The sequence below is a fragment of the Carassius auratus genome, chromosome 46 (assembly GCF_003368295.1).
Source record: "Carassius auratus strain Wakin chromosome 46, ASM336829v1, whole genome shotgun sequence".
Taxonomy (NCBI): domain Eukaryota; kingdom Metazoa; phylum Chordata; class Actinopteri; order Cypriniformes; family Cyprinidae; genus Carassius; species Carassius auratus.
In genome coordinates, this window is record NC_039288.1 from 4,955,782 (window position 1) to 4,977,871 (window position 22,090).

Consider the following 22,090-nt stretch of genomic DNA (forward strand, 5'->3'; position numbering starts at 1 on the left):
GTGTTTCGTAAGTGCGAGTCCCTGATTTCAACTCTGCACATTTAAAATATTCTTTAGTTGAATAATAAATGAGAAACTCTTGCTAGATGCTCACTGTGAAGATATCATGCTTCCTTCTCTTGAAATGTGACTTCGTGCTGGTTACACATGCTGACTAGGAGTGTGTTTACAGATGTCTTTGGCTTTAATGCTTTAAATGGATAATTCCCCACCAAAATACATTTCTGCCATCATTTACTTTCCCCCCATGCCCTTTCAAACATGTTTGGCTTTCATCTATGCAACAAACAGAAGATATCTTGAAGAATGTTGGTATCAAAACACTTCCCCAATTCCTGATGGCTTCCATTGTATGGGAAAAAAAAGAAAAAAAAAATCATATATATATATATATATATATATATATATATATATATATGGAAGTTAATGGGCACCAAAATAGTTTGGTTACCAACATATTTCAAAATATCATCTTTTGTTGTTCATAGAAGAAGGTAAGTCATACAGGTTTGAAAGGACATGAGATGACATGAAATTATACTCTCCCAGAATTCTATCTTTAGGGCAATTGCGTCTTTAACAGGTTAATAAAGCACAGAAAGTTCACTTTTTTTCTTTCATAGTCCTTGCAACTATGAATTATAAGTTACAGCACCTCTGTTTCTATTCTGTTTGTATTTTGTTTGGTTGGTTCAAGAATTTAAGTGACTGCACAGCTTTCAAATGCACCATAAAAATAACTGTTAACATTTACCCTTTGGATCATACAATGTGAACATTCACATACGCCCTGGCTATCCCTTCTTTTTACAATTGTTAGACGTCTCAGTCAGGTGGGTATTAATTCCACATGCTACCCTATTTAGCCATTCCTCCTTCCTTCCCTCCTTTGGATTCTATCTCCAGTGTGTTCCATAGCCCCACCCCTTTGGCCCTAGCCACTCCTCCGGCCCCTCCCCCTGATTCCTGTGCCTGGAACATGCTGTAGCTCAGACAGTAGACACAGCAGAGCCACAGGGACGGTGTAACACACTCAGCACAAGTAAACATGGGCCAGATCTTCAGCGGGAACCGTAACACGCAGGACCAACCGGCCCTGCAGGACACCGCTGTAGAGCAACAGGTCTTACTTACTAGATATAATTGTATTGAGATCTCAGAGTACTGTGCATGGATGGGTTTGTTTAATATTGTGCAAGTGTGTTTGAGGTGCAGTGACTGACTTGACAGTGTGAAGATTTCAAATGTGCGCAAGAGTTTTAATTCAGTGTGCTGGTCAGGAGGTCTTGTCTTTGGTCCCACAGTGACTGTCCGAGGGAGGAGGAGGTCTGGAATGTGTGAGGAATGCTGGGAAATGTTTTACAAAAAGTGGAACTATAGGGACTTTTCAGTCTCTGTTATCTGTTACTGGCAATATTATGTCAAACCCAGGTGTTGCAATGTGCAGTAGTTGTTTGTTGATAGCGTCTCAGGGTGTGTTTCTTAAAGGTGCGCTGTGATTCATTAGACTATAAGTGATTATACACTATTAAAAATAAAAACATCTTTATTGGCATCTGTGGTTCCATGAAGAACCTTTAACATCCATGGGAATTTTCCATTCAACAAGGCTGTTTCTAAAAGGATAGGTGAAAGGTAGCTGTGTCATTTTGAGCATGAGCAGAGCTCTCTGTGTGGCTGATGTTGTCCAAGTGCTGCTCATTCAAGCAGCGCAACATGCCAGCATGATTCAGCATCAGCTACTGATGTTAATGCCCCGAAGGAAGATACTTGCTCACTTTCACTGGGGAGAATGTGTATTGTAAATTTCTGTGCAGATGTTTTAACATTTAACAAAAAAAAAATAGTGAGACATTAATTTATTTTATAATGCGTTTTTGACTACTCAGAAGTTTACTTATTTTAATCTGTCATAATATTTGCTGTCATATTGACATATATTAATGAACTACTGTATAATAAAAACTAAATTATTTTGATTGATTTGAATCATTTATATACCAGAACATATTTTGATCATAATTTTGAATGATTAATGACTTATAGCAATGAGGATAATCATAATAATCATAATAATAGAACTTTTTTTTTTTTTTTTTTTTTTTAAAAGACTTACAAATGAATATTGAATAGTTAATGATCAGTTCAGAAGAGCAGGTCAGAATTTAATAATGATATTGGTAAAAATTTGTGAATGATGCCATACTAATTCAAGCCTTACAGAAGCTATGTATACATACAAACAATGCTCAATGAAAGTTAATCTTCAAAAACAATAAAAATGTAATGCTATGGTTAAATGTAATCTTTAGCAAATCTCAATTTACTTGTAGCATGTTGAATTCTTAATTGTAATTATATTGATTTATAATTTTTAATGTTGTGTCGGACAAAATAGTTCTTTATTTTGTTCATTCTGAATTCTGTGTTCTTAATTCTAAAACATTAATTCTGTTTTCAAGTGAGCTGAGGGTATTGATCTGCAGTGGTCTGTGCACTCAGTTAGTGATGCATTATTGATCTGAACAGACAGACGAACATCTGTTCCAACAGCACAATAGCACACAAAACTATTTCTATTTCTGTATGTTTGAGTCTGTAGGTGTGTATATTTGCAGGTTGAACAGCTAATATTTGGGTATTTACAGCATGGGATGGTATTTTTGAACCCCAGTTTGTCTCAGACATGGGCTGTTAACCTCTACCTGTCTTGTAGAGGTTAAACATCTGGCATTGGTAGAAAGCCCTTGAGTCCATAAAGGAGATCCAAACATGTTCTGAACATAATCAGAGACTGAATCAAAAACATTATTGTGTTCATTGCCTAATCATTGTTCAAGCATGATGTCATACATCATGAGTTGTACAAGAGCTCTATTTTTTTTAACCATTCACCAAAGCTCTGTTCCAAATGCTTTTGAGTTAACCTCCCGATGCAACATGTTATGGCATCATAATTGTGTTAGATGTCATTATGCTGACAATGTTAGACAAATTCTAAGGCATTGGCACATGTACTGTAATTTGTGGAGAATTAGCAAGTTCATCACGATTATTGATTGAAAGAAATCAAATAAAAATAGTTCTCTGTTTATCTAATCTAATTATGTATTTTTTGTATATGCAGCATGCTAATGTCAACTCAGTCTCTGTGAAGGTATTTGTGTAGCACAGTGCTTCCTAAGTAGCAGGCAGTAGACAAAAAGGCATCTCACTCGATTTTGGAACAGAACCTGTTTTTGAACTTGTTTATGCGTTATGCTTGAATAAGTGACAAACAGTAAACTGAATTCAGATGCCTGACTCTTGGACGGAAACTCAATCAACAAACCAAATGGAGAGCAAACTACCAAATATAGTAAACTTTCTTCTATATGTTAGTGTTCTCGTAAAATATGGCAACATTGACTATTAAAAAAACATTATTTAAAATGTACAGTCTTTCTTATTGATATATATTGATCTTGATATAAAGTACAGACTATTGGCCTTTTTTTGGGCTAAAAAGGGACCATTTGATATGTCCCAACTGTTTCAAACACATTATCACAAGACAGAAACCTGTCTGTGAAATATTCTATAATTAGCTCTAAAAGCTCTGACTTACAGCACCTCAGTTATCATGGAAATCATATTTTTTATTGCCATTGAGATGTGAATGCTAACGGGTAGCTTTCTCCAGCTCTGTTGGAACTCAAGGACCGCTCAAACAAACAGAGTAGTGTTTAAACAGAGCGACCTCCGAGTTCTGTAGAGCGTTTACAGAGCCTTGTTTGTTTTCCAGTTTTTCTATTCTGATTGTCAGTTCTGAGCCTGCAGAACTTGAAATGCACATACATAGACTTCGTGGCCTTCTGAGATTCACTCCTACAGTAGGTTTCATCACTTTCACCTCTCGAACTCGGTGTCTGGGTGGGACTCTGATGACAGACTCATTTACTAACAGATATGGGTTGCTATGCAACGCTCCTGTTTAGTCACTCACTGTTACTTGTCATGCCGAGGCCTGCTTCATGTTCACAATTCACACACCTCTCCTTGCTCAAGTGATCTCAAAAACACTTTCCCAAATAATTCCTATTTATTTTAGCGATGCATCAAATCATAGAATTAAAATGGGCTGAATTTGTGTCGCCTTTAAACAGATGGACAGTGAAGAAATCTGGTTCTTTTAGTTGTTCTATCAGGACAGGATACTTAACTCGAGCACTGTTGCGTTGGGTCAATGGTTCTTTCCTGTTTCCCTTATTTGGTTTCGGTCAAAGGTCCCCTGCCTCAGAAGTGGCTTTGTGGAACGCAACTGCATTCCAGGATTCGCATGACAACAAACACAGAATTTGGTTTTATGTTGGAGTTTGGTGTGTTTTGTGATAAGCGCATTGTAAAGCTCAAAATCTCCGCCCAGCTGCACCCACTGTGAATGATTTTGTTGTCACCGATGTATGATCTTTGTCACTTGGATGAAATCTAAATGTGAGATAGAACACGCATTTAAGCTGTGCAAAATGTTCTACCATATTGCCATAAAAATATACAGAACCACAGAAAAACCATAGTAATTACATTTTTGGGCATGATGGTCGTTATATATGTAAATACTGATGACACAGCTATTGTGGTCCTGGGGATGCAATTTCAAGACCATCCTTTGTTCTCAACTCCTGCCTCCAATTTCCTGTCTTGCTCTACTTCCCTTGCATCTTATGTTTTTACTTTGGGTTATATAATATAATATAATACGATTTAATAGACATTACATCAAATCCATTTTAAGGTCTTATAATATCTATTGAAAGATCTTGTTTATCTTTGTATGTTTGTATGTGTGTGTATGTGTATGTGTATAAACATACATACATGCTGCTAGTAATAAATTTTTATGTTTTAAAATCCTGTTTTTTTAATACACCCCTGCATTCCTGTCAGATAAATAATGCACTACTTCTCCCAGAAAATTTTTGCAATTACAAATGCCTTGGTATTCTCATGTTTATTTCTTTTGTTTGTATAGAAAAAAAAAAAAAACTGAGAAAAAAACAAATGTGAGACACTCTATACAGAACTCCAAAAATAGACTAGACAAAATTATTGACACCCTTTGGAACAATTAGTGAAATCAATCGCTTCCTGTAACCATCGGTAAGTTTCTTACAGCTCTCTACTGGAATTTTGGACCACGCTTCTTTTGCCAACTTCCCCAGGTCTTTGAGATCTGAAGGTTTTCTCCTCCTAGCTGCTGTTTGGAGATCTCTCCACAGGTGCTCTCTGGGATGTAGATCTGGACTCATTTCTGGCCACTTCAGAACCCTCCAGTGCTTTGTCTTAAATCATTTTGGGTGCTTGTTGAAATATGTTATGGCTCATTGTCCTGCTGTAAGACCAGTGACCTCTGACGGAGACCCAGCTTTCTCACACTGAGCCATACCTTGCAGCCCAGAATTCTTTAGTGGTCTTCAGATTTCATAATGCCATGCACACATTCAAGATATCCAGTGCCTGAGGCTGCAAAACAACCCCAAAATATCAGTGAACCTCCACCATGACTGACTGCAGAGACCTTGTTCTTTTCTTTGCAGTCCTCATTTCATTTTCTGAAGACAATAGAATGATGTTTTTTTTTTTTTTTTTTTTTTTTTTACCAAAAACTCTATCTTAGTCTCATCTGTCCACAGGACATTTTGGCTTATTCTGGTAAGTTTCGGCAAACTCCAATCAGCCTTTTTTATGTTTGTATGTCAGCAGAGGGTCTTTCTGGGTCTCCTAGTCCTACTGTAGTGTCCCTTTTCATTCAGATAGCGACGGATAGTGCGAGCTGTCACTGTTGTACCCTGTGCCTGCAGGTCAGCTTGAATTTGTTTGGAAGTTGACTGAGGTTCTATGTCAACTCTTTAAACAATCCTTCGTTGCAGTCTTTCATCGTTTCATGTATTGATGTTTTGACATCAACTTGTAGCTTTGAGAATGTTTTTCCGCAATTTTTGTTCTCAAATCCTCATACAGTTCTTTACTCTTCTTTCTTTTGTCCATGCTCAGTGCGGCACACATAGACTCTCATCACAAAGGTTAAGTCAACTTTCCCCATTTTAACTGTTTGCAAGTGTGATTTCTATGTTGCCAGCACCTGTGAATTACTACAGGTGACTTGAAATACAAAATAAAGGAGCATCACGTGCTTGAAATACAATTATTTCTCAAGATTCTGAAAAGGGGCCAATCATTTTGTCCAGTCCGTTTTCCGAGTTCTGTGTAGTAGAATGTCTCAGATTTGGCTTTTTGTGTTTTTCAAATAATAATCAGAAAAAGATAATCCAAAAGTATTTGTAATTAAAATACTAGGGAGAAGTTGTGCATTATCTGACTAGAAATGCAGGGGTGCCAATATTTTTGTCCATCACTGCACACACACTTTTTGTTTTGTTTTTATTGTAACCATTATCAAACTATTACACATCTGCTTATTTTAGTCATCTGGGAGGGTTAAAGCTTTTTTTGTGTGTTCTCATTGATCAACTTCGGATGTTTGTTGACCAATGTTTGCACCAGAGGGCACTGTTCTATCATAGAAGTAGTCTTGGTTTTGCCATGTTTGGGGGTTTGTATTCAAAATGGCATCCTGTCAGAACAAACAAAACCGTTAAGCTTTTTGTTTTATCAGTAGGAGTGTATATGAAGACTACGTAACTACACCATCTTCCTCTTACATAAGCACTAGCACCAATTCTGCAGCAAGTCCAAGCTTCCGTTTAAAGCAGGGCCTATGACTCACCCAGTTGTTTTTCATCCTGTCTTTTTACCTTATGTGCATAAACTCATTTTCTCTCTCTTTCTCTCTGTCCCCCTTTCTCTCTGTTCTTTATCCATGCTTTGGGTGTGGTGGACTGACGCGCATGTGATGCTGTTTCTATCTCTCTCTGGGCTGATGGTAGGTTTTCAGTTCAGATTCCTGAGCAGTGAGTGTATTAGACACACCCAGTCTGACAGGCAAGAACTGGGAGGTTTGTACTGTCTGCACGGCAACTTTTTTCTTCACCAGCCTCTACAGAAATGTGCACAACTTCTTATCAGTCCAGACCAGCCCAGACCCCCTCAAACCACTGCAGTCGCCCTATCTTTGAAACCCATAACCACCACCCCAACTCCAACTTTCTTATAGTAGTATGGAAACAGACTTGTGTTCATTTCTCCTGGCTCGCTTTGCAGATGGGAGGAACACTTCTCTACTTGGAGGGAGGGGCATCTGCTGACAACGTGGTGGAGTGGGAGGAGTTGAAGGCTTCTGGCTTCACTGTTGGGTGTGTTTGTGTTAGTGTATGCGTCTGTGCATAAGGGATATATTTTGTTTATTTCAGCCTAAAGGATTTAGAAGTGACTGTCTTTTAGACTGGATTACAGGGGAAGGTGAAACGGAACAGTTTTGTTACAGATGGTACGTATCTGCAGCTCTTGCATTTCTGTCTGTGGTTTCCTGCCGCTGTACCTGATAGCTGAAGTTGTGCCAACTGCACTGCAGTTTGTGGAAACGATTACAGTGCTTTTGGCACGAACGAAACTGTGCTTGCTTCATTGTTGTTTGAGAGACTGAAAAGGCCTCTGTTTATTCTTACTGATTCATCTGACCAGACTTCATCTAATCAGGAAATTGTTAATAAAGCTGGTTACTAACTTTACAGTTTTTTTTGCTGTTGACTGCATTGGATTTAGCTTTAGAAGGTATTAAGTTTATGATTTCTGATTTCCTGACATGCAATTCTGCATGTCAGAACACTATAGTATACCATTCACAATTACATTTAGCCTAAACTTTGCTGCTGACCATTTAGTACTGTATATACTTAAAGATTGTTTGCAAGTAGCAACTTGAAGTCATTTTTCAAATTCAGGATGTTCCCTCATAATAATGTGATGGAATTTGTAATGTACAAGCCAACATTTAAGTCATTATCAGTCAGAATTGATAATATTTGCATAAATCATTTCTCTAGTCCCAGAATTGACTGCAGACACTTAACTAGTTGGTCTTGAAATACAATCTGCCCTATGTCATGCTAATCTCTTCGCTAATGAACCTCTCATTATGCTAGTTAAACTTTCCATCCTTAAACCTCAGTGCTAACTGCTAACATCATATCGTCGTTTCATCCTAGTTGTCATAATACAGAAATGTTGTCGTCATGGTTACCTAATAGCTGGTCTTAAACAAACATTTGAATGTGAAACTTCAGACGTCACATGAATTAACTTTCCGTAACCACAGAGGGTACTTTTGAGGTAGCCTGTGTGGAGACGTGCATAAATCATGATTTTTTTTAAAGAATAGAATCAAACAAGGAGGTTACTGCTGACAGATTTCTCCTGTTTAATAGTGCTTTGGAGGGAGTTTGAGCTCTTGGGGTGTAAGAATCAATGCTAACATAGCTTACTTCTGTTTATAAATCACCAGTTGTTATGTTAATAGGGTGTGTCTACAGAATTATTGTGCGACTCCACCAAACTTGCTGCTTCAGGATAGTTGAATTAGATGAGGGCAGTGGGACTGAGGCTAAAACAGGTTGGAGAAGACCTGTGTGGTTTGTACCCAACCCGTGTTGCTATTTCCATTGTCACATTAGCTAACGCCTGCTAACACATTGTGATTTCTGGGAGGAGTTGTCAGAATGTGCACAGATGTTGTGTGAGAGATCAGTTAGTGATAGTTAGATAGTCCGTCAGGAATTTTGACCATTGTTATATTGAGATAAGATGTGAGCTTGTCATTTAGGATGGTGTGAATCATGTGGTCATATTTTTAGACTATTTTAATCATAACATTTAAAAGAAAAATGATTTCAACTGCTCATTATTTAGAGGATCCTCTGTTGTAGTAACATTGAGATATGTGGAATGTTTTGAATGCAGTCAGCATCAAATTCATTTCAGTACTTCTATACATATCGCCCCTTTAAATTGTACATGGCCTGTCTTTACCCACAAATTTACCCATAATGCTTTGTTTTTTTGTGTGTGTGTTTTTTTGCTGAGCATGCATAGTGTTTACCTGACAAAAAGGCATGTATCTAGGTGGTTTCTTACACGCAACGTTTAGCTCTACACCCATGCACATTCAATTCATGTACTCTCAGTAGCTCTATTATGGACTTCCACCTTTTTCTGTTGTATTGTTGTTAAATGGGTTGGGTTATTATGGTATCAGCCAAGTATTTCCAAAAGATATAAATAAAATACTTCAGTTTCAAGAGTTTTTTCTAATGTTGTCCATATGCTCAGAGCCAGCACTTTTATTATCGTTGGTGCTCATGTATCTTTATTTAGTGGCTCAGAGAAAGAACACTGAGTGTTGATGTATGCTAAGGGCCCTTGCACAGATTATTTGGTAGCAAAGTGTCTTTGACGGTCAAAGATCAGTACAACGGCAAGGATTTGAGCGTCAAAACGTCCTGAATTACTATTCTGTGAGCCCTTACTTATCATTTAAAAAAGTTTTAGAAGTTACGGCCTAGTGGACTGGTTAGCACATACTGTATATGACCCTGGACCACAAAACCAGTCTTAAGTGTCAATTTTTCGAAATTTTGATTTATACATCATCTGAAAGCTGAGTTGGTTTATTAGGATCGGACAATATTTGGCCGAGATACTGTACAACTATTTGAAAATCTGGAATCTGACGGGTGCAACAAAATCGAAATACTGAGAAAATCCGTTTTCGTATATTAACGGTAGGAAATTTACAAAATATTCTCATCTATACCTAGTATCCTAATGATTTTTGGCATAAAATAAAAATTGATAATTTTGACCCATAAAATTTTTGGCTATTGTTAAAAATATACCCCAGCGACTTCACACATGCTCTGATGTGTGATCTTAAGAGATCTGGTTATTTCTCATCACACATCATCATTTCCTGTCTTTCTCGGCTGTCAGTATCTAAAAAAATGATTATTCTAATATTTCTAATAATATTGATAATTCTAGTAAAGATTGTAGTAATGTTAGTACTACATTATATACTAATGATAGTAATATTTCAAATTATTATAATATTAAGTATAATAATTATCTATTTTTGTTTATTGTTTAATGATTGTCCATAAATCTGAAAAACATCAAGACTGTATAATGCTTGATGTTTGTTATTATCATAATTTATTATATTAATAATATTATTTACATTTATTGGGAATAAATAATAAAAACTGTTGTTATTGTCATCATATTTTGTTATCAGTGTTATGTATTTCTTTCTTTCGTAATGATAACACCTAATAAATTGAAGAACATGAAGAAAGTAAAATAAGGACAAAGTAGTCTTTAAAAAGAAGAAGTGATCTCTTATGTTTTTAATATTCTTTTAAGTTCCTCTGACCTGCCATGACAACCATGTGACATGATTTCTATGTCAAGTAGGTCATGTAGGACAATGTGACACAATCAAAAGATATAGTTGATGTTTAATGTAGAGTTGCATAGAATTCAATTTTGGACCAATGAGATTTCACAGTGGGTGCAAATACTCTATAAATAGAATTAGATTGAGAAAATGTCCTGTCGCTAATCACTTGATTGGCCAACAGCTTCAGGTTTTAAAGGGGGAGCTATATCACATGAATACCATTGAGCATTTAACTGTGTCATTAGCTCTGGTTCTTTGTATTACATCATCAACAATCCACCCTCATACAGTACATAACCTAAAACCTGCTGAGCTTGTTAGAACACTTCATGGAACATTGAAACAGTAAATCTATATGTTGGGTGCTCCTTGAGGCTGTGTTCACTCACAGACTTTCTGGGTAGAAAAAAATAGAGCAAATGTAAAGGCCAATAGAAAGACAAGCCATGAGCTGTCACAATTTCATGATTAAGCAGCTGTTTATAAGGCACAGCTGAATTGAAAAGTATGGTGACTGCCATGATTATGGTGGTTTGGTGGTTTAAGGTCTTGTATAGTTATTCAAATGCAGTTTGTGAACCTGGAAGAGCTAATGAAAAATGTTATCCTTACAGTAAGTCATATAGGATTGTTATTGCTTCAGTTTTCAGTGAAATATTGATTTGTATCTATTAATGATGTGTCTGATTAGAAATCCACTTTGCATTTTTGCTCTCATTTAAAATCATTCACAAATATGTGTGTGTGTGTGTGTGTGTGTGTGTTTGATCATGTGTTCATGGGTTTCTCCTCTCTCTGATTCAGGATGACCTCATGTTTCACACTAAACATTTGCATATGAATTTGTCTATTTTTAATGTAGCGAGATGGTTGGGGGAAAGTAATGGGCTCCATAGAGCAGAACTAATGCATTTTTATTTATTGATAGCAGCAATAATGTTTTTTCAAAATAATGTAAATGCATTATGTTTTCCCAAACACTCAACTCTTCTCTTTCTGTCTTTGTTTTTTGCAGTCTCAGCAGGTCACACCCACCCCAGCATCTCAGGTCTCCACAGCGAATCCTGCAAAACATGAGGTAAAACCCCTCTTTTTTTTCAGTCGTTCTCTCATTTACTCCATTTATTCACACTATCTAATTTATTTTTCTGATGGAAAGACTCATATTCCACAAAAAGGTTTATTGCCCACTCTACAAATTTATCGACCAATCACGTCTCGACTGGATGTTGTTAGCCATCTGCTTTTTCCTATATTCAGATATTCAGGTGTCTGTTCTCTGAGGGATGCAACTGTGTTTTTAAGAGGTGTTAGAAAAGTCTTCTGTCCATTCACATAAAGTGTTTAAAGCTGTTCCTGTTTTCCAGTAGTCATGGAACATCATGGAAAACCACTGGTGTAAAGTTATGGGAACCCTAAAGATATAAAATGAAAAAGAAGAAAAAACAAGCTTTTTCTGGAAACAAAAACTGTCTTTTGCACTGATTTGCAACAATACTAAGGTGTTATGGGTGGTTGTTGGTTGATTTATCAAGCAGCACCAAAAAAAAAGAAAGACATAGAAGTCTTTCAACTTTCCTGTTGCATATATATGGACTCTTAGAAGACATTGTTGGTTGCTTTTTGAGACTTTTTGGTAGTTAACAGAAATGCTCTTTTCATTTTTCTGGTGGTTATCTGTTGCCTTTGGACAGAGCATGTTGGGATATTTGGTTGTGGCAGGACATTGTGTTTCGTCTGCCCTATGACTCACTTTACTCAAATCTAGTTACAGCTGTTAGCTTTTGATATGCTTGCTTGTAACTGTTGTTTGTGTGCTTGTTAATTGTATCTCTTGTCCCAAAACTCCCTGGTTAACAAGTTTCTATATCCGATAAAAACATGACGTTCTTGTTCCTACACAAATAAAGATCTGCCCAGAGAAAGTATGACTATAGTTAATGCCATTCTGGCACAACTGAGCTCAGGTGCTGAGAATCTTACGGCATTTCTCTCAACAAGAAACACTTTAAACATGATAAATGATTGCCATTTCACATCTGCATCATAGAAAGGGCCTACACAACCATCTACTGCAGTGACTGTCAAACCCGGCACCACTCCTGCAACCCCAGCAGCTCCTTCAGGAGCATCAGGAGGTGGAGGCTTCACCACCACTCAGAAAGGACCTTCTCAAGTAACGCCACAGGTAGACCGTCTGCTGGATTTAATGGGACTACAGGCTTATCACACCTTCCTCACGCTGGGTTTCATCAGGGCCACACTGCGCTTTTTCTTAAACACTCTCTTTGCCTTTCTTTCCTAACTTGGTTTCTTGGTGAACACTAACAATACACTTTTGGGCTGTTTTCTTTTCCACAACTTCTGTAGGACCATTTGTTGCACAAACTTCTCGGTCTAATGGAGATGTTGTTTTTGGTATTTGTTCTTTTGGGTCTTAACACTCAACACATTCAGGACTTTTTGGGTTTAAAGTCTCTCCTCTTCCATTTCAAAACTAAACCCCTTTTGCAAGCCATCTTAGTTTGGTTTTGTCCATCTCATCTTCATATTTAAAGTGCATCTTGATTAGTGCATCTGTATTCCGTTCTTACTCCTGCATACTGATTGCAGGCTACAGTCTCTAAACCCACACCTGCACCTTCTGCTAAAGACCCAGCTGTGAGCTCTGGGACGGGACATGCTGGGATGACAGGAGTGAAGGCCACAGACCCTCTGAAAGACAAGGCCCAGGTACACCAGTGCACAGCATTCAATGGGGTTTGGCTTCTCTTGTCCAACTTCCTCTGCAAACAAGACTTTCATGGACATGCCACTTTTGTGATATCATCTTCCGCTTGCCAGTTATTCCTGCTTTTACTTCAATCGTTCTCTTTTGATGGATAGTCCCACCTCGGCAATGTCTCATTCTTGGATCACCCCTCTCATGGCGTTTATCTTTCAAACATTTGTTTGGAGCTGCATCATCGCACTCCTGAAAAGATAAAACTTTATCTTATCTTTCTACTCTTTCGCTTTCTGGGTTAGCTTTGGCTGCTCGTTTGCACAGTATTGTTTTCAGACTTGGTCTTAATTCTCGAAAATGTGGTGCGTGTGCTTCTTATAGAGCACAACCGTTCCTTCGTCCAAACCGGGACCTGCTAAGGTGGATCCGGCGGTCGGGAAGCCCTCAGCCCCGGCCAGTGTGCAAAAACAGACAAGCGCTCAAAAGGTACTTTAATGGAATGACAGAGGATCATCAGGAGTGCAATAAGATTACATCTGCATTGTTATTTTACCCTTCCATTCTCATGCTAAAGGTGCAACTATAAGACATTCGTGCTTGAAAAGAAGCACCTAGTGTATCTTATTACTTTAAGTATCCAAATATTTGGAGTATTAAAAAAAGTATTAAAAAAAGTATAAAAAAATAATTTGCTTTGTGCTGCAGGTGCAAGTGGAAGTGGGTCCTCCAGGAGCTAAAGTCAGTTCGGAGGTGAGTTTACATGCTGACTTTATCTTTGTGTGATAATCAGATACTCTGTACGTTAAAAACATCCCACTGAGTTTATTTTTATGCCTGTGTGTAGGATGTAGATCCGTTTGATGCCCTGTCTGGCACATTACCATCATCACAACCTGTGGCTCCTAAAGTCCCAGCATTCACTGGACCAGAGGTCAAAGAGGTACTGCATTAATGTAGATATTAGAGTGATGTGTTAAACTTAAGCTGTTATAGCATGTGTTTGTGAATGCTGATAGTTTAAAAGCCTGTGTCTTTCTACATGTGTGTTTTCTAATGGAGTGTATTGCATGTCTCAGCCAAATGTAAAAGCAGAAAAGGGTGTTATCTGTGGTGAGAGAGATGACACGTTGCCACCCGGATACAGACGAGCAGACCTGGTCAGTTGGAGATCATACCTATTCTGAACCGTTTCTTTGTTCCTTTCATTTTATTAAGAGTCAAAGTGATAGTTCATCCAAAAATATGTTGTTTCAAACCTGGATGATTTGCTTTTTTCCCCATGCAACACAAAATGAGGATTTTTTTGAGATTATGTTGATTGTTCTTTTCCTTGCAATATCAATTAAAAGAGATTGAGGCTTTTAAGCTTCAAAATGGACAGAATGCACCAAAAGTGGTCTAAAGAAGGGCTTTTGTAGCCATGCTGTCTTTTGGGGGTGAATTGTTCTTTCAAACATTCATTCCTTCTCTCTCCTCACATTTCTGTTTTGTTTCTGTCTTCATAACGCCTTCATGAAACCTGCCTTTTAATTATAGCTTAGTGATGTCTGAAAGTCTTTTAGAGTCTGTTTCTGTCTAATTCAAAGTATTGTTTCACGCATGTTTTTCAATCACTTGTTTTAATCAGCTCGAGTCAAATCGTTTGTTCATTTGTCTATTCAGGAAAAGAAAACACCTGCTGGAGTTCCTGAGAAGCCTAAAGATGTTCCCAAGGTAGGCAAGTTGCAGAGGCCTTTTACTGTCAGTGTGTTGAGTGTGTTGTTTTTAGCCCTTTTCTGATCATGTGACTCACATTCTTGTAGTTTACACACTTTTAAAGTCTCCAGTGTTCCCAACACCACATTAGCATTCTACGCCTTTCTGTTACAGTCACACTGTTATTGTCTGACTTATCCCACATCAATCTAATGCATGTAAAGTTTGTTAACATTTACTATAGAGCTACATGGTTATTCAATTTAAAAAAATATGTATCCTTATTAAAACATTTTTTTTTTTTTTTCAAATTTAATTTTATTTTTATTGCTTGCATAAGGACTCACTTATTCTCATTTTAAAAATCCCTTAATAAAGGTTCTATCTGACATTTTTGACAAAATTGAGTTATTCACATATTCTATTCTGTGATAATTTATTTACATTATGTGATATTTTATTTTAAGTTGTGTACATTTTGGGATTTTTTATTGAAAAACAAAAAGGTTCTATCTACAGAAGTCTATGGAACACAAAAAACTTTAAAGCTCAATATCTTCAAAACTACTCAGAACGCAGATAGAACCTTATAATTCAAGGGGACGAAATCCTAAATATATGTATATGGAAATATTTTAGTATTATATTATTATTTTATTTTTTTACATAAAAATGGTATATAGTTATTACCAATTATTTATAAAAATAAGCTGACAAAATGTTAATAACAAATAATTTATGCATACCCTAATAAAAAAAATATTTTCTGCACCCTAGGAGCAGAGGCGGACTTAGTGATTTGGGGGCCGCAAGACAGAAAATAACTGTGCTCTTTTATGCCTAACCCTTATTTTGCTTGCTCTCTCTCTCTCTCTCTCTCTCTCTCTCTCTCTCTCTCTCTCTCTCTCTCATAGTTTATAATTTACTATAAACTCTTCAAAACTTAAGTAAATAATAAGTCAACGTGATGCGGTTCTAATTCCATATTAGGCTTATTTTTTTCAGACTAGAGTACTTAAGGCAGGGTTTGCCTTAATGTAAAAATGTAAATGTATTATTAAGGGGAAATCTCCAGTCATTGCATTCGTGCATTTGTTCGCACAGTTCGCACCTGTGCACATAGGAAAATCACACAAGTGAGTCATTTTGAAACATCAAGCCGAAATAAAATCATGACACGAAACATGATATTTTCTTCTCTGCGCAAAAAGAGCTCTCTCAGTAATCACTAAAAGTTGTCATTCACTTCAGTTCATCGCGATCTCATGATGTTCTGTTAATCTGCACAGCACAGCGAATCCCCTTTTTACCATTGTATCTACACGTTGTTATAATGAGAGGATTCGTGAGCTTGCAGAACTTGGCACTTGAGAAAAACTCCACATTTTGTGCTGTAAGTGAATATTTGATGCTTTAGACTAGAGAATACAAATACACACTGTGTCAGGATTCCACCATCATCATCACTCCCTCCACCCACTCGCTCGTCATCCCCTGAATATTAATTGTCATCACCTGCATCTCTTCATCCTCATCACCGTCACCTGCTATCCTTCATCACTGCTCACCCTTATATACTCGCCTCAACCTTCAGTCTCCGTCTGATCTCGTCATTACATGGCTTACAGACTCTGTCTCAACACTCACCTGAGAATCCGCGAATCTTCTGAGAACCCTCAAAGATTGGTCCGTCTTCTTCTGCCTTCAGTCCTCCTTCGGTGATCCCACTTCCACTTCTTGTGATTAGAGATCGTTCAGTAAATCGATATTGGTCCATACTCGCTCTCATTCTGATATTCCCGTCTGGTTCGGAGCATTCTGCAAATAAAACTCTCAAACTGACCATCCTGTCTGCCTCCTGTCTCGTCCGTGACAGAAGATCAGACCGAAGATGCAGAATCCTACGAAGCCTGGAGGGAATCCATCTCAAGACCCGTTTGCCGAACTAGTGCGAGCAGTATGCCAGTCAATCCGCTCATCTTTACCGGACAACCCTTCCACCATCCCCGAAGCCATCCTTCACTCTGCACGCCGACACCAACTTCCGCAAACACCCGCTACTTCGCCGGCTGCCTCTGCGAGTCCCATGGCCCGACCAGCGCCGTTCAGTGGTGAGGCGGAGGATTGCAGTGGTTTTTTGCTTCAGGTTTCACTATATTTCCAAATGCAAGCACATCAGTTTACCGACGATTCCGCCCGGGTGGCCTTTATTATTTCCCTACTCTCTGGCAGAGCTCTCCAGTGGGCACAATCCCTTTGGAATTCAGATTCCCCAGTGTTAAAGTCCCTGTCAGGTTTCATATCTCATTTTAAGGAAGTCTTTGGCCAGGCAGTTTCAGATCTCTCAGTCCATGATCAGCTTTACAATCTCCGTCAAGGAAACTCCTCTGTCAGCACGTATGCCCTCCAGTTTCGCACCCTGGCGGCATCCTGTGGCTGGAACGAGTCGGCCCTGATTACCGCTTTCCGCCACGGCCTGAATCCGAACATCCGTCAGCTATTGGTTGTTTATGATGACTCCATGGGGATTGAGAACCTCATTCAAAAGACCATTCGAGTTTCTCAACGTTTATCTGCCTGTGACAATCCATCTACCGCTGTCAGTCCTCCGTCCTCGATTCCCATTGCCTCTCCTCCAGCACCTGAACCTATGCAAGTGGACTCCACCCATCTCACTCCTTCTGAGCGCCAGCGTCGCATCCAGCTTCACCTCTGTCTGTACTGCGGGAGCGACAATCATCTCATCTGCTCCTGTCCTGTTCGACCTCAACGTTCTGCGGTAAGCTCCATTCAGATCCCTCCTAAAGTGGAATCTTTAAACCGTACCATGGTTCATCTGTTAACCCCCCATATCTGTGTCTCAGCGCAAGCCCTCCTCGACTCCGGTTCAGCGGGGAACTTCATTTCAACCCAGCTCCTCCAAAAACTGAATGTCCGCAAGCACCGCAGCCTTCAAGAGCTCAGAGTTCAAACCATCCAAGGAAAGCCGCTAGGTCGAGGTCGAATCAGTCATGTCTCTCCCACATTAATGCTCCGCATTGGCTGTTTACACGCAGAAGAGATCTCATTCTTGGTGCTGGAGGAGTCTACTGCTGAGCTCATCCTGGGACGCCCCTGGTTGATCCAACATCAGCCCACCATTGACTGGAAATCCGGGGAGGTTCTTCGTTGGGGAGAAAACTGTACACATACCTGTCTAGCTCCAGTCAAGAGGAACCCGAAAGCCCTATCTTCCCCCTCTTCTTCGTCTTCCGTGCTCAAACCCGAACTTCCAGTTTGTTCGACTTCAGTTGAGAGTCCAGAGGTCCAACATCAAGTAGAGATTCCTGCTGAATACAGGGGGTTCCAGGATGTGTTCAGCAAGCAGTTGGCGACCAAGTTACCACCTCATCGGCCATGGGACTGCGCCATCGACCTGCTACCTGGAGCCACTCTACCTAAAGGCCGTATCTACCCTCTCTCCATCCCGGAACAGAAGGCCATGGAGGAGTATGTGAAAGAAGCCCTTCAGCAGCAGTTCATCCGTCCATCGGTTTCACCCGCCGCTTCCAGCTTCCTTTTCGTGGCTAAGAAGGATGGAGGCTTGAGACCATGTATTGATTACCGCCATCTGAACTCCCAAACGGTCAAATTTCGTTACCCCCTTCCTCTGGTCCCAGCAGCCCTGGAACAATTACGTGGGGCCCGTATATTCTCCAAGTTGGATCTGCGCAGTGCATACAACTTAATCCGTATCCGTCGGGGTGACGAGTGGAAGACTGCTTTCGTCACCCCTTCCGGCCACTATGAATACAGGGTAATGCCTTTCGGCCTATCCAACGCCCCTGCAATTTTTCAAAATTACATGAATGAAGTGTTCCGAGAGTACCTCAATAGATTTGTTGTAGTTTACTTGGATGATATCCTCATCTACTCATCATCACTTCCTGAACACAGACGCCATGTCACTCTGGTCCTGCAGAAATTGAGAGCCCATCAGTTGTTCCTGAAATTGGAGAAATGTGAATTTCACACCACGTCGGTACAGTTTTTGGGCTATATCTTAAATCGGCATGGAGTGCAAATGGACCAGAGGAAGGTGGATACCATCCGGAACTGGCCGCAGCCCACTACTGTGAAAGAGCTTCAAAGATTCCTCGGATTTGCCAACTTTTATAGAAGATTCATCCATAACTACAGCATTATCAGTGCTCCTCTGACCTCCTCTTTGAAGGGCCAGACCAAGTCTCTATCCTTCTCCTCCGAAGCCATCCAAGCCTTCCAACAACTAAAAGATGCCTTTTCAACCGCTCCCGTCCTCGCCCATCCTAACCCAGATCTGCCATTCGTCGTCGAGGTTGATGCGTCTTCTACTGGAGTAGGAGCAGTCCTCTCCCAGCGGCAGGGTGAACCTTCCAGACTCCATCCATGTGCCTTCTTCTCCAAGAAGCTGTCCCCGGCGGAGCGAAACTATGACATCGGAAATCGGGAACTGCTTGCAATCAAGCTTGCCTTGGAAGAGTGGAGGCATTGGCTGGAGGGAGCCAATCACCAATTTCAAGTAATCACCGATCATCGTAATCTGGAATACCTCAAAGAAGCCAAGAGGCTCAATCCTCGTCAGGCCCGCTGGGCTCTCTTCTTCACCCGTTTTGATTTCGTTGTTACCTACCGACCCGGCTGTAAGAATGGAAAAGCTGACGCTCTCTCACGCCTCCATCATTCCTCGTCTGAGGAGTACCGCCCCGAACCCATTCTCCCTCCAGCCGTGTTCGCCTGTCCAATCCTCTGGGACATAGACGATCAAATATCCCAGGAAAACCGTCTCCATCCCGCTCCGCCGGGAGGTCCAGAGGGGCTTACCTTTGTACCTCAACAATTCCGCACCGCCCTTCTGGACTCTGCTCATACAGCTCCGGGCTCTGGACATCCAGGTAGCAGGCGTACCCTCTCGCTCCTCAGTCAACGGTACTGGTGGCCATCTATCTCCAAAGATGTCTCCCGGTTTGTCCAAGGGTGCTCAGTCTGCGCCATCTCTAACACGCCCAGAAAACTCCCGGAGGGTAAACTCGTACCTCTTCCTATTCCCCGTCGTCCATGGTCTCACCTTGGTGTAGACTTCATGACTGACCTTCCTAAATCTAACAACTTCACCTGTATTCTAGTAGCAGTGGATCGGTTCTCGAAGGCTTGCAAGCTGATCCCCTTACCTGGACTCCCTACCGCCTTTGAGACCGCGGAGGCTTTGTTCCATCATGTTTTCAGAAATTTTGGAATTCCCGAAGATATAGTATCGGATAGGGGTCCGCAGTTCATATCTCGAGTATGGCAAGCCTTCTTCCGACTACTTGGGGTGACTGTTAGTCTCTCCTCAGGATACCACCCTCAGACGAACGGCCAGACTGAGCGGAAGATCCAGGAGATAGGACGGTACCTCAGGTCATATTGCCACCAGTACCAGGACAGCTGGAGTCGCTACCTCCCCTGGGCTGAATACGCCCAGAATTCTCTCAGGCAATCCACCACCGGGCTCACTCCTTTTCAATGTATCCTGGGTTTTCAACCTCCTCTATTCCCTTGGTCTGGGGAGCCCTCGGAGGTTCCAGCCGTTGACTATTGGTTCCATCAGAGCGAGAGGGTATGGGACTCAGCTCACGTTCACCTCCAACAGGCAGTGCGAAGGCACAAAACCCAAGCCGATCGTCGACGGACAGACCCTCCCCAGTACCAACCGGGTCAGAAGGTGTGGCTTTCAACCCGTGACATCCGCCTTCGCCTGCCCTGCCGTAAGCTGAGTCCCCGATACATCGGACCATTTACCGTGCAGAGGCAGCTGAACGAAGTCACTTACAGGCTCAACCTTCCACCTCATTACAAGTTTTCACCTTCATTCCACGTCTCCTTGTTAAAGCCTTTCATTGACCCTGTCACTTCTCCTCCCTCAGATCCAGGACCTGGGGACTTACCTCCTCCTCCCGTTCCAGTAGAAGAGGAGCCTATCTACCGTGTCCGCAACATCATGGATTCGCGGCGACGAGGCCCCCGGCTAGAATACCTAGTAGACTGGGAGGATTATGGCCCCGAGGAACGCTCATGGGTACCCCGTGAAGATATCCTGGACCCAACCCTCCTCACCCAGTTTCATGCAGACCATCCTGATCGTCCTGCACCCAGAGGTCGTGGTAGGCCTCGCCGTCGCCAATACCCCTCTTCTCAAGCGTCAAGAGCCGCCTCGGGAGGGGGGGGTACTGTCAGGATTCCACCATCATCATCACTCCCTCCACCCACTCGCTCGTCATCCCCTGAATATTAATTGTCATCACCTGCATCTCTTCATCCTCATCACCGTCACCTGCTATCCTTCATCACTGCTCACCCTTATATACTCGCCTCAACCTTCAGTCTCCGTCTGATCTCGTCATTACATGGCTTACAGACTCTGTCTCAACACTCACCTGAGAATCCGCGAATCTTCTGAGAACCCTCAAAGATTGGTCCGTCTTCTTCTGCCTTCAGTCCTCCTTCGGTGATCCCACTTCCACTTCTTGTGATTAGAGATCGTTCAGTAAATCGATATTGGTCCATACTCGCTCTCATTCTGATATTCCCGTCTGGTTCGGAGCATTCTGCAAATAAAACTCTCAAACTGACCATCCTGTCTGCCTCCTGTCTCGTCCGTGACACACTGGAGTATTTGCTAAATATATTTAGCCAATATCAGATGGGGCCCCCTTGATTCCTGGCCCCTAAGCGGCCACTTACCTCGCTTACTAAGAGTCTGTCAGTTGTTTTTAGTACTTTAAATTAACTGTATATTTTTCTTTATTAGTAGTTGTATTATTGGTGTTCTTTTAATTTTTTGATAAAATATTTAATTAACTAATTTGATATATTTCTGTTTTACATGAATTTAAAATAAAATATGTACTTTTCAATATGAAATAAATAACCAGTATGAACTTTGATTAATCATTATTTCTGTTTGAAAACATTTTTTGTTTACACAATATGCACGTTTAGTGAATAAGGCCTGTACTCTCACACATATGTATGACATATGACAGCTGATATTCACTCATCTCTTATCATTATTATTAATGTCTCTTTCTATCTGTACATTAGTGCCAAATATTTAGCTTGTTAAGGGTGTTGGTTAGCAAACACAAATGCATCATCACTCATTCACTTTCAGCACATTGTTGCTCAATAAACACACACACACACACACACACACACACACAAACACACCTAACCTGTGCTGTATTTCACTCATTATGCCATACAGGTTTTGAGTAAAC

General features: G+C 40.5%; 1 protein-coding gene across 18 annotated transcripts in view; it reads left to right on the top strand.

Annotated features, from left to right (window-relative positions):
- The window catches only part of LOC113063923 (calpastatin-like), a 37,457-nt gene that overhangs the window by 6,444 nt on the left and 8,923 nt on the right, over window positions 1-22,090 (top strand). For 8 of the 18 annotated variants that reach the window (XM_026234374.1, XM_026234357.1, XM_026234358.1 and 5 more), the window contains exons 3-10: window positions 11,409-11,471; window positions 12,444-12,581; window positions 13,007-13,126; window positions 13,500-13,604; window positions 13,824-13,868; window positions 13,963-14,058; window positions 14,195-14,275; window positions 14,781-14,831. In XM_026234374.1, the coding sequence (XP_026090159.1) occupies window positions 11,409-11,471; window positions 12,444-12,581; window positions 13,007-13,126; window positions 13,500-13,604; window positions 13,824-13,868; window positions 13,963-14,058; window positions 14,195-14,275; window positions 14,781-14,831 (699 nt within the window). Of the gene's footprint in view, window positions 1-969; window positions 1,124-7,262; window positions 7,427-11,408; window positions 11,472-12,443; window positions 12,582-13,006; window positions 13,127-13,499; window positions 13,605-13,823; window positions 13,869-13,962; window positions 14,059-14,194; window positions 14,276-14,780; window positions 14,832-22,090 lie in introns of those variants that run through there. The other 10 variants (XM_026234370.1, XM_026234371.1, XM_026234360.1 and 7 more) reach the window with 9 other exon arrangements.